Genomic DNA, 13,579 nt, shown 5'->3' with positions numbered 1-13,579 from the left:
GTCAGTGAGTGTTTGGGCAGGTTTTCCCTATTAGCAGCAAAGAATGCACAAGTCAGTAGACCCAGGAAAGTCATTTGGACCTTATAAATATCAGTTGTGTAACCCAAACTTTTTTTTATTCTCTTTGACTTTTCTCTAAGCTGTAGTCTTGTGTATGTATCCAAGCATTGCTGGAAGTATTTTCAGCTTCAGTTACCAGTCAGGCAACGAATTACTCTGTCTGATAATCAGTTCCAAAAGCAACCAGCACTTCTGTTTCCACTTTTAGCTTTAACAAAATAAAAAAACCACCACAGCATCTGTCATTTACAAGTTTCTTATGCACTCTTTTAGATGCAGACAGAATAAACAAAAGAGACTTTGAGGTCAGGTTGTGAAGTGCAACAATAAATAAGGAAACATGGAGCAGAATGTAAATCTTAGACGTGACTTCATTTCAAGACCTACAGGGATGCTGCTAAAAGAATTGAGCTTTATCTTTTGGTGAAGCAGAGGCTTATCACAACTATAATAACTACTGGAGTCATTAAAGGTTTTAATTGGTCATTTATTTGCTCTGTTACCTTACTCAAGTCCTTATTCTACACAACTTTGTTTTTCCTTTTTCTTGTGAAAGAAAGACACGATTAGAAATCTCTTTAAAAACTGAAACAAAATGTTTGACGGATTTTATTTGAAGTTGTATAAGACTTTATGAAAATGTTAGTATTCTGTATTTAAACTAACATAAGGACAGACTAGATCCATGACTGCTTTCATAACTCATGTAGGTTGAACCTACATGTAGACACCTTAGAAGAATTAGCGTAAGAAATCAAGGAAATCTTTTCATTTCAGTTTGAAGATGGTTGGAGGATGAATGTGACTCTCCAGGAAGGTGTGATGTCCTTTTTCAACCAATTTCAAGATAGAACTTTATAATTCTTAACCTAACTTAATTCCCAGAAAGATACTGGAACACGTTTATACTCTGGAGGATGATGAGTAGCAGGGATTTCTCTGAAGGAATCCACGTCACATGGCAGCATAGCAAGAATGCACAGGTCTGTTGACCCAGGAAACCCATTTTGACCTTGGGTATATCAGTTTTGTAACAGGAACTTTCTTTTCCTTTTGGAGAATCTCTGGTCAAAGGAGAAAATAGCAGTAGCTCACCATCAAAGCAAAAAGATGTATTGACTGCAAGACTTAAAATATTTCTGTCCGTAGTCTATTAATATTCACTGTTTTCATTAACATTTTCAGCAATAGACTACTACTGGGTGTATTTATTGAAGTTTGCTAATCTGAGATGTGCAGTAAGTACTGTGGAGGTAACAATCAAGAATGGCTGTTGAGAACTGAAAGAAAAAGAATGTGAAATTCATTGAGGACATTTGGCCACTGTTAGTTGAGGAGAAAACTAAAACTGGTCTCGCCTCTAGGTAATAATTACGATGGACTAGGTGGATGATCCGTTCCAGCTCTGTTTTCTATTACCTTTCTTTTTTAATCCTCAGGTGTACATCCCAAGGCTCCAATTGCATGCATTTTCATCCTTTCCCCTCATGTTTAGCCTTTAGGGGTAAGCAATCACACTCCAATGGTAATGAATAGTCTTTCTATGAGTTTTACGAAGGCATACTCAGGAGAATCCAGAGACAAGGTTCATATGCAAGGCAAGCATGAGTTTTCGTAGATGATTGTTAAAAATTGGAGCACCATCACCAGAATTAACATTGTTGAATAGTGTTTAGTCATTTAATTGTATCCATGTAAAACCCTCATTTAGAAGACTATTCTGGCTTTCGTGTTCTTTTAATTAATTAAATTATTTGAAGCATATTTGGAGATTGTTGGGATCTCTGTGTCACAAGAGGAAAAAGGTGTTTCTAACATCTGGGTTTCTTTTCCCTATGTTGATCCCCAGTAGGGTCCAGTAAGTAAGTCAGCTGTGTTATTTATTATACATTATTCATTGGGGTATCCCTTTTTATGACTCTCATGTGATTTGTAAGCTGTTACAGAAGGTAGAGACCTATTGTCAACATACTCATGGCTTGGATTTCTCATTTTATTTGCAAAAATAATAAAAACACTGCATCTTCCAGTCCTTGGTCAAAAAGTTCCATTATCCTCTTCTGGAGTATGGTCTTATATGAAGAAAAAGCATACCAAGCACAGCTATTCTATTATTATTTAAATTATTCTTCTGTATTATTGGTTTTGAATATTTATTAGTTTTTGATAACCTCTTTCATTATTCATAAAGGGTAGCCACATAATTTGATGAAAAAAGCAGTACAATGAAACCTTATTTTGCATAGCTGGTGTCTTTCATACAAACTGTTCTCCGGTGCTTTTTTTATGGAAGGGCCCAAGCTTGCAAGGTGCTGGGAACCTCTGTTGTGTTTCCTGCAACATCCCCTCCCTCCTGGTTTCAGGAGGAGGGGAAGCTATCCAGCACCTCTCCATACAATGTGCTCCAGCATAGTTAGGGGTGAAATAATAAATAGCTCCAAACAGAGATAGAAACGAAGAGGCAAAGGCAGGGAAGGAAGCTCTCTTTTCAGAGAAGATGTGAAAAACATACGAAGAATTACTGAAGTAGAGAGACAGAGAGTGGAAGGTTGTTTTTGGTGATTTATGGGATTTTCTTTTGAAGCTCACAAGATGATGCCAAGGAGATGCAGGGAACTGCATGTACTGACCGCAGTATCTGTTCATATGTCAGGGGTCTGACAGTAGTCAGCATCATCAGATGCTTTGCAGGGAGGCATAACACCCCACAGGAAGCAGATTGGACATGGATTATTTTCACGCATTAGGTCTCATCCTCATCTCTAATATGTTCTGGTTTAAACCCTGAGATACTAGGTTCAGTGTCTGTTCTGAAGGGTTTGTCATCAGTACAGGTATTCATTGCTCTTAGTATTGTTACCAACATACACTTTAGAATATTTGGTATTGGTATCAGATATTGGTATATCTATATTGGTAGATATTTGGTCTCAACAGCATTTTGTCAGTGATCTCCAAGTCTAATAATACAGCTTTTGTGTAGATGTCTACTTCTGTTTATTACTTTTGAATTTGACATGTTCTCCCTTCACTGACTATCCCCTTTCCCTCCCAGATTATGTAGGTATTTTTTTTTAGTGTCTGATTTCTTGTTTAATCGCACCAGTCTTTTATATGATAGAAGTCCTTCACCAAGACAGGCTGCTTAAAATCTGACATACAAAAGGGCCTTAGGAATGGTCAATTTCTGTGTTAATATTGTAGACCAGTGTGAAGCTTGTTTAACACTGAAGAGCCTGGAATTTAGAAAAAAAACTTGATAGTCCAGTGTAAGATTATTGACCAATTACTTTTTATTTCCAGCTGAGCTACCAGGATCATCTGCAATCAAGCTCTCCTCCTTGTGTGATCTTCCAGCTCAGCTGCAAGAATTGTACCAGCAGGGCTTCGTCTTGGCTGCTGTCCACCCCTTCGTGCAGCCAACTGATGAAAAAGAGAAAACTCCCCAGGAACAAATCTTCAGGGCTGTGCTTATCAAGAAAACAGAAAGGTAAAGCACTTCCAGTGAACTGGGATAAAAATAGACAATGTGATTTCCTGCTGAGTTTTGACCTACATCAGGAAATTATAGCAGAGTTTACTGTGCAAGACTTGATTTTTTTAATTTTTTTTTGTGGGCTTGAATAGGCTTAACATGTTCTTCGTGCTTAAAATTCATCCGCAGTTTGGCAGACAACTCAGAGAATAACAAGTTGAAATATGCTCTATATTTTGGGATATGTTGTCATGAAAGGCAAACAAACAAACCGTATGCCTAACAGTTTGTGAGGATGGTCTAGGATTGGTACCCTTTAATAATTTATTAGAATAAATTAAGGCAGAAGAAATATTTGCTTAGTAAAGACATATTTTGTGTTTAGCGGGTTACAGTTAATGCAATTAATTTGAGAACCACAACGTTAATGCATGCTTTTATCTGTAGACTTTAGGCTCTTCTTTCCTCTAAACAATACAAGCTCTTTTAATTTTTGATTTAGTGCAAGCTCCTTAAATTAAAAGATGACTTTCTTGCTTTGTTCAGAGTCTTAAAATGTATTAAGAATATTTTACACAATCAAAGTCTGAAGATGAATAAACAAACAGGAATACTGTTCTTTTATGTTTTAATCTGATTTTAATAACATCAATAGAATGTGCTGTTAACTAGTTGAAAGCAAATTAAAATGTGAATATTTTAAACATAGATTTAGGATTTTTGCTTAACTATTTCAAATACAACTTGGTGTTATTTGAATGCTCACAACTCCATAGCTACCCATGTTGTTGCAGACATGTTGTGCAATTTTTCCACATAAACTGCATTTCCCACTCTGTCCCTTTTTACAGCAACCTTTACGGAAAGCTGGGGGATAACTCAGCCTCCTGTTTGCTGATTCCAGTCTCTCTGCTGATGCTTGAATGAAAAGATGTAATTGTTTTAAACACCTCTTTAAAACCGAAAAACACCATTCAATTTGCTACAGCCTGGTGGTCAGCTGGGAGCAAGTATGGACACAGTCAAACTTCAGTCTGTGACCTAAGGAAGGTTTTCTGTTTTATTACCAAATGTATGCAGGCATTAGGTATCACAGCCAACACTAGCTTCTAAAATAACTCTCAACTTACCTTCACTTGCTTTTAGTTTTATTAATGAAAAACTTCATGCTGGCATCCTGATGTTGTTTAAAGGGTTTCCAGTTTTATGGTCGGAGTGTTTGGCTGTGTAGTGGACTTCTAGGGTAATACTGTGGTGGGCTTACCTATTTGTTAGGCTTTGTATTCCCTGCCTACAAAGTGCCTTGCTGCAGATAATCAAAGCATTTGCATGCCTGAGTTTGCAATGGGGTCAGAGGGCTCAGCATCTTTCAGGACCAAGCTGTAAAGACGTGTCAGGGGAAAGCATCCTCCTCCTCGGCAGTAAGAATGTAAGGGACATCATCGCCAAGCCAGAAAGCTCAGTCGCTGCTGTCTTGTGCCATATCCAGTAGTTTACATCTGTGCAGAATGAATGTGAAAGAGTACAAAATCCTAATTGCCTACTCACTCGCTTGGGTGCCAGTGTTTCACACGCTTCAGACAGCTGTAAATGACTGTGCAAAATTAAAGACAGGAGAGAGTCTTGAACCAATTAGATCTCCTTTTGCATTCACACTCCATTTCTTTGCCTTCTCTTATCTGTCATTTCTGGCTGCCTGGGGAAGTGGAAGAGAGTTGGTGCAGCAGGAAAAAAAACAGAGAAGTATCAGGAGGGGAAATTACATCAGTTTGGTGTTTCTCGTAGTGTAAATATTCCTGAGTTTGGCCAAGAGTGTGGAAGAAACTGCTTTCGTAGCGTGTGAATGCAATGGCTCTCTGAATTGTCAAGCTCAAGGGAGAGAGATGGACATTGCATGGATTTCACATGACCATGGCCTGTAGAGAGACCAGTTGTACTGGAACCATGAGTTTATCCTATTCAAGTAAGAACTGTGAGGAAAAAAACCTATCACCTTAATTAACCTTTCTCATTACACTGCTGATAAAGGACAAATGTTACCTTTGTCACTGAAGACTGTCAGGTCTCAGGCATCTGCAGGCTGTCTCTGTATAAAACAGCTAAACTCTTGGGCAGGTGTTAAGGTCTGCTGGGGGTATTTGTTGATGAGATTAGTGTTTATTTCTGTCATAAGATTTTCAAGTGTAAGTAGCCCAGCTACAGTTGTAGGTTCGCTGCTAACATCATTCATACTGCGAAGTAAGACGTGGTCGCCTGCTGTTCGCTCTGATGGTGGTGCCAGGCGTGCACGGGGAGCCAAGGAGTCATAAAGAGCTCTTTACTGCGGTGTGGGGCCACCCTCAGGATTCCCCGGCCATCTCTGCAGAACCCTTGAGGCTGTAGCTCCTCTTTTACTGCAGGTGTTTCACCACAGATGGCTCCAGCACCACATGCTTAACTTGTCAGTTGTCCAGCAGATACCAGGTGCGGTTTGTTCACCTTGCTGATTTTGTTGCCTGAATGGAGCAGAAACTGAGTTGTTGTGTGAGTGCCTTTTGGTGCAGTAATATCAATTCTGTGTATGAAGATAAAGCTGAATATTTGAATTAGTGTCTGCTTTAATCAGTTACACCTTTAGATGTCAGTTTTATGTTTTAAAATGAATACACTGTTGCCTCACATTCTGAGTTTTTTGTTTGAGGTAGCATTGCCTCTCCAAAGGTAATAAGAGGCAGTAGTAGCTGCAGCAGATGATGTGCATCAGGATCTGCAATCTGCTGCTAACTGTAAAATTTGTGCTGCCTTAGTTTGTTCAGGAACAAAATGGAGAGAGGAGTGCCTAGACATGTCAGACATTAAAGCTCTTGGAAAAAGTACCTATAGTGTCAGTCTTCCTGTTTTGCAATTGTCCTGGAGTTTTAAAACCCTCAGTGTGAATTTGCAATATCATTCTTTCTTTGAAAGTCACTAGATAGTTCTGTTTTTAATCTGTACTGGTATCTCTGTGACTACATTGTCCTAGCTTTATGTTCAGTAGTGGTAAATAAGGAAGGAAGACTCGTTCCTGCTCTAGGACATTTAAGGAAACACATTCCTAACATACATGGAAGCCGTAAGTGTTGAAAAGCAAGGTTTGTTGCTTGGAAATGTTAAGAAAAATTTAAAAGTAAAGGGCACGTGTATACATATGCATATATATATACACATGCATATATATACATATATAAATCAACAATAAAATTATCGCTGCAAAATGTCACGTTCAATTAAAGGAAATGAAATAAATGTAGAAGCATTTAATTCTTTAGAGGTACTGGGCATAGTCTACCAAGTAGATGAATGATTCTGCCATAGCTCTTGATAAATTTAATATAATAGATTTGACTGTATTTATTTATGTAGCACCTAATTGCATTATGCACAGTGACCAGTTGATTGGAAGTGGTTTGGAAGTTGAATAGAATAGAGTAGAATAATGGAATAATAATTTTAATGTTTCTGTGATTACTTTTCCTTTTCTCCCTCTATCTCAGTTTCAATGGACTTTTAAAATAAAAAGTAATTGACTGTTTTACTGACTGTGCTAACGTTTGAGACGCTTTTCTCAGAGAAGTTGTTTCATTAAAACATATGCAAAGAAGAATCTTTGAGCCCAGGTTTTTAATATTTATTTTTTTTTGGGGGGGGGGGGGAGGGGAGGGAGGGAGGGGACTTCGGGGAAGGCTCTAGGTGTGAAGATTAGCCCATGGCCTGCTGGTTCACATTGATTCACACTTGAAAAAAGTTGATTCACACTGATTTACACTTGAAGAGAATCATCTGAGGAAAAAGGATATATGGTAGTATTCTGGAAAGTGAGAATTTGTGGTAGTGTATTGCTCCTGGCAAAGGGAATGAGGAAGGTCAGCTCATTTGTAACAAAATATAAGGAAATTAACAAAAATAAGGAGAGTAGCATGCATGTCATGTATGTTCCCCTGAGGAACAGAAAGGTCATTAGTTCTTCATGTGTCTCTTTTTCCCATTTTCTTTCCATATGTTCTAATTTTCAATATCAGAATCTGTGTTTAGGTGTCTTGTGCAAATCACTAGCACTGACAGTCTGTGCCTGTTTCCTGCAAAAAAAAATCCCAAAGTCTGCTTCTAAACAAAATTGTAACAAAACCATAATGCAAAGCTGCTTTAATTTATCCACAGCTCCCTGTAGTGTGACACCCCTGTCTGATGTCTTGAAGTTAAATTCAATGTTAATTAAAATGTTTGCATTTCTCTTTTTAAATACTGTGCACTACATTTTTTTTCCACTAAGAAATATATACGGTCCAGACTCACCAACTGTCTACTTAGAATAATTCTTACATGTTTGCAGATGGTTTATTTTACAACAGTAGAATAAAACAGGGGAAATAATCTGAAGTCCAGATAGGTCTTTCTCTCTTTGTTTCACGTGTCTCTTAACACATAACCTTCTACTGGTTTTCCCTCCAATCAGTAAAGTAGTTAACAAGGAAACATGGCCGTGAAGAATTAGACTAAATAATATAATTTAAGAATATTTTCTAGAATAGACTTCTATGTTTACCTCAAGCAACTTTGCAGCTGTTCTTCCTTACTGTAAAATAATGAGGTGTCAGGTGCTCCACTAATACACTTGATGAGATGATTCTGTTTCTATTTTTATAATTTCCCCATTTCCATTAATCCTGATGAAATGCAAACTTTCATCACTTAGCCAAAAATAATTTTATTTATCTGCAAAGAAGTTTGACAGACTTGAGTTCAAAAGTTTAATCGTAAAATGGGATTTTTACATTTTTTTTAACGTGATTTTAATTCCAAGTTATTTCTGTTAGTGACATCTGAGAAATAGCTAATCTTTTGTTTCCTCTGCATCACTTAAAATCTGGATTCTACAACAGACTAGAAAAATTAAGGTAGTATTATTTAAACATAAATGCAAAATACTGAAATTACTTAAACATGCAAATGAATGAAACAGCTTCTCTTTCCATGAAAGGAAGGAAAACTGTTATTCTGAAGAACTGATGAAATATGAAAAGACATAATTACATTAGGAAGGACTATCAGCCTCTTGAAGCATGATGCTTTATGAAGTCTTGGGATGGTCCTCTAGCATTTGGGTTTGCACATTCACCTTCCAGAGGCAATGATAACATTGCTGAAGACATCCAGATGATTCTCAGAGACTCCTTCTAGCCCCCAAATGCTTTTTTATTCAAGATTTTTTGATAGTTAATTGAAACAGTGAGTTCTTCCTCTGACTTTATATAGAATTTAGTTGATTGAGCCTTGAGCCATGACTGATAGATACCTCTGCCTGGCAAGCCCTTCTTTGATTTCCTTGGGTATTTCCTCATTTTCCATGTGGAAAATTTTCATGCCATCTTTGGTCTTTAGTCTGAGGGTGGTGAGGCGCTGGCACAGGTTGCCCAGAGAAGCTGTGGATGCCCCATCCCTGGAGGTGTTCAAGGCCAGGCTGGATGGGGCCCTGAGCAACCTGATCCAGTGGGAGGTGTCCCTGCCCATGGCAAGGGGGTTGGAACTGGATGATCGTTAAGGTCCCTTCCAACTCAAACTGTTCCATGAGTTGATGAATATTGTGGGAGCCAGTGTCAAATCTCTTGCTCAAATTGCCCTAGATGACCAGTCGTTTTATTGTCAAAGGCAGTTGGGTTGGTCAAGTATGATTTACCCTTGCTAAATCCATGCTGAGTGTTTCCAAACTCCTTCTCCTTCATAGGCCCTGAGATGTTCTACAAAAGAGCTCTGTGGAAATACAGAATCACCAGTCTGTGTTTCAAAATAATACAGTTTGATGAAAAATATCAGTGGTCTTCTCTAGTGACTCCATGCTTGCTGGAGTTGCCAAAAATACATACTTTGCACTGGCACAATATATTCTTAATTTAAATGTAAATGCGTGTGTGTGTATATGTATATTTATTTGATTTTCATGTAGGATTTAGGCCTGAAGACAGCAAATTTCTGACCCTGCCTTCATGAGAATTAGGATCAAACACGTTTTGTGTGCAAATGCAGCAAGTGTTGTTGCTCTCAGCAGGCTGATTTCAGCTTGATGAAAGAATAATATTTATTCCACGCCCAAGAGTCAACAGATATCTTCCTTTAGCTCAAAAGACAATGCCTAGGGTTTTTAAAGCTTTTTATTTGTTTTAAGTTCAAAGAAATACATATTTCCTCACAACAACTTCCAACATTGACCCAAAATAAATGTTCTTTCATCAGTGTTCTCAACGTTATAAACACTGCACGTAAAAGAAGCCTATGTATCCATACATGCCTGACCTTCTCTCAAGAAACTCTATATGCTGCTATTTAAAAAGCATATATATGTACTATCAAATAATATATACTCCAGTGATAAGATTTCCTATTTAAGGAAATTCCTAGTAAAGAAAATACCTAGGTAATAAAGTTAAAGCAGTGTCTAGTGTGACAGAGTTGAGCTGGTTATGATACAATATACCAGCTTTTATTTTTTCTAAAAAATATATATTTTTTAGGTGGGCATCATAAAACCTGTGAATCTTTAAGTGCTGAGTTCTTGGCTTTCAGATAATTGAATTTTGGCAGTTTTTTAACCTGGAATTAATACCGATATCAACCATGAATGTTAATCCTCTTAATGTGTTTCTAGTTTTTCATAATGAAGATCAATTTGTTACAAATATGCAGATATATTTGGAAACATAAGCTGTTCTGCTATGGAATTATTTCTGTGCAGTGGAAAATCTCAAGACTGCACATGCCTTCCTCGCATCATGTTAAATAAACAATCATTTTGGAGTATCTCTGCAGCTTAGAAGCGTGCTTTCAAGTTTTCGAATTCATGGGTATGGAGAAATTCAGGAAGGTTAGGACCAAATATTGGCTCCCTTATTTTCTTCTTATGTCTGAAAAGGATTGGAAATCCAGTTTGTAACAGACACTGATGTGTCAGCTTTAATAGCTAATGTGTAAGTTACTGGTACTCTACAGCTGGTAGTGGTTTATCTACCATGAAATGGTGCCTAACTGCAAACAGCTGTACAGGAAATGACAGCCTACTGAAACAACCATCATAAAATATTTTGGACCAGTGAGCTTCCAGCTATAAGTGAAAATCTTATTTATTTTATGTGTTTTCCTCTTTAGTGGCACTAGAGGACCAGTTTAGGATTCAAGACCCCACTCTTTCAGATCTGCAGTCCTCAGCCTGCTCCTTATCAGTGACACTTGAGGGTGCCCCTCTACCCCCAGCTCCGATGTGCCTGCAAACTCCATCCCTCTGAACAGTGCCAGGTAGACTGAAATTCCCTCCCGGCTGTTTGCCACCCTCTGGTTAAGGTTTTTGGTAGTCACTGAGGATGCCCACAGTTGATAGTAAATCCCTTTTCTGGAAAATCGATGAAGATAAACAAACCATGAGATACATAACAAAGGAGGAAAAACAAATAAAAGCCTAGAGTGTTTAAGATACAGTCTGACAGGAAATTCCTGTCAGTCTCCATGATTAACCTGTGCTTACTTACTCTCTCCTGGTGTTGTGGACAGTAGAGTTCCCTTCCCCACTGCATGCGAAGGGACCGCATACTTTGCAGTCACTTCTCCTCCCTCACAGGCATCATTACGTACATTACAATGAGTACAAGCCCTGGTCATTGTGTACCAGCTTCTCCTGTTAGTCCTAGCTTCCAGGAAAGGTACAGCGTGACTGTATCCCAGTGTGCTTTTTTCAGGGCTGAGGCACTTTTAATTGGCCTAAGGATTTTTTTTATTAAAGGAGCAAAGGTAATAAAAAAAACAACCTTGAATGTCCAAAGACAGTGAAGGGAGGAAGATTCAGTTTTCTATCCTAGGAGGAGTAAGAAATTGCTAAGTATACATCAAGAAGAAAAAGGAGATCTTTCAAATTCTTGGAGCTTATACATTTTCTTTAAAGATAAACTGATCCAGCATTTCTCTTTTGCTTTCTGTTGAGAAATATTTTTTGATGGGAAGGTGGAAATAAACTTTACATAAAACCATTGCTTTAATAAAAAAAAAAAATGTTATGTTGCCCTTCTAGTAACTTCCTGTGCTGTAATATTGGCAACAGACTCCAGGGTATGGATTATTGGTTTATTTCTCAAATGTCCTCCTTCAGAAGAAAAGGGGATATGAGTGCAGGGAGGAGACCGAAGTCAGGAGATTTGGACATTTCCTCTGACCTCTGTGATCTTCATAGAATCATAGAATGGCTCGAGTTGGAAGGCATCTTGAAGATCACCCATTTCCAACCCCCCTTGCCATAGGCAGGGATGCCACCCACTAGATCATGTTGCCCAGGGCCTCATCTAACCTGGCCTTGAACACCTCCACGGATGGGGCATCCATAGCTTCTCTGGGCAACCTGTGCCAGTGCCTCACCACTCTCTGAGTGAAGAATTTCCTCCTAATCTCTAATCTAAAACTCCCTTCTGTTAGTTTAAAGCCATTCCCCCATGTCCTGTCATTATCTGATTGAGCAAGGATCTTGGTAGATGTTCCTATTTTGGGAATTTTTATTTCTATTTTGGGCATCCTACTTCATCGTCTCTAATGAAAGTGGTCCTAAAAGTAGCCCTCTTAAATTAATAAAATGGAAAACGTAATGATTTCTGCTGCATATAGAATTTACTTATACCTGTATTTAGCTACTTCTGTCTGGCTATACTAATTATATTCAAAGAGTGTAATGAGAAACTTTTATGATGTTGATGAATTACTTTGTGATTCATATATGAAATGTGCTGTTTATTGCATAGAGAGTGGAAATAATTTCTTGTCCACCTGGATTTGCTCAGAAAATTATTTTTGCAGTCTGTGAAATCCAGTGCCATTTATTATCTTTACATGAAAAGCTATAGCTTTTGTTTTCTTAGTTTGTTTTTGACAGAATAAAAGACTTGAATTTTTCCTAAAAAGGTAAAAGTGACCAGTATAGACAAAGACCTGCCTTTAACATATATGGACATATTTTACTTGAAAGCATGGAAAAATAGTTTTTGGTAATATATGGTACGTCTGTATGAGGCTAAGTAGAGATTTTATGGCCTTTAACAGGATCTGTTACGTGTATTCTGTAAAATAATGTTCCTAGCAGACTGCAGTGGTATTTGATGCACCCTAGGGCATTTTGTGAACCCTAGGGCAGAGGTAGCCCTCAGATTCTTAGAGGAGGAATTCATTATCTTGTGTTCTCTTAAATATTTACCAGCAGCAAGTGCGTTTTGGAGTATATGCTTGTTAAAGGGGGAATAAACAAACAGGTCATTTTAAGCAGTTACGGTAAGAATTACGGTGTTTTTATGGATATCATCTGTATCTCAAGTAACACTTACTCCTTTTGAATGGGTTGCAAGTACGTCCTCTGAAAACTACACAAACTCAGAGTCCAGGAAGCTGCTGAGGTGCCGGAGAGGAATTAGGATAGAGTGGTTCAAGGGCCAACTTCCCCCTCCTTATGTGTGTGTACAAACCTCAGCATTATAGGTTGAAAAGGGTTTATTTTTACAGAGAGCCAGTGAGTTTAAACATGAAAATACAGTGTTTCTGGTACTTTTGGAACGATTAGAGTAGTGAGTTGTTGTTTGTCATGAGTATTTGTAGCACCACTGAGAGCTGACTGCCGTGTGGAGACAACTTTGGCAAAGACTGGACACAGGAGGGACTGGGCCTCTGGATCTGTTCCGTTTGGTTCTGTCCCTGGGCCTCACTTTAAATAAGCACGGATAGCGTGGCACATACTTCATTTTCAGGGTTTGCTATGCTAGCTTTGAACTTGAGCTGTATTATTTCAAAGTCTCCGAGCTAGGAGTATCACTTCCTCAGCCAGGCCGGAGTGGGGCTGTGGTGGCTGAGGTGGGCTTTCCTAGCAAGGGAGCCGCCTGAGACATTTGGTCCTCACGTAGCTAAAGAAAGGTCTGGTGGTGTCTCGAAACAATGGGATTCGTTGTATAAAAAAGGCTTGGTGCCTTGCTACCTGCTCCTAGTAACCGCTTGTGGTTTGGAATAATACACAAC

General features: G+C 38.4%; 1 protein-coding gene across 3 annotated transcripts in view; it reads left to right on the top strand.

The window, feature by feature from the left end:
* The window catches only part of RFTN1 (raftlin, lipid raft linker 1), a 96,217-nt gene that overhangs the window by 35,599 nt on the left and 47,039 nt on the right, over positions 1-13,579 (top strand). For all 3 annotated transcript variants that reach the window (XM_048070339.2, XM_013171948.3, XM_013171947.3), the window contains exon 3: positions 3,364-3,550. In XM_048070339.2, coding sequence (XP_047926296.1) covers positions 3,364-3,550 — 187 coding nt within the window. The remainder of the gene's footprint in view (positions 1-3,363; positions 3,551-13,579) is intronic.

The sequence above is a fragment of the Anser cygnoides genome, chromosome 2 (genome assembly GCF_040182565.1).
Source record: "Anser cygnoides isolate HZ-2024a breed goose chromosome 2, Taihu_goose_T2T_genome, whole genome shotgun sequence".
NCBI classification, from domain to species: Eukaryota; Metazoa; Chordata; class Aves; order Anseriformes; family Anatidae; genus Anser; species Anser cygnoides.
This window is presented reverse-complemented; position numbering and strand designations above follow the sequence as displayed.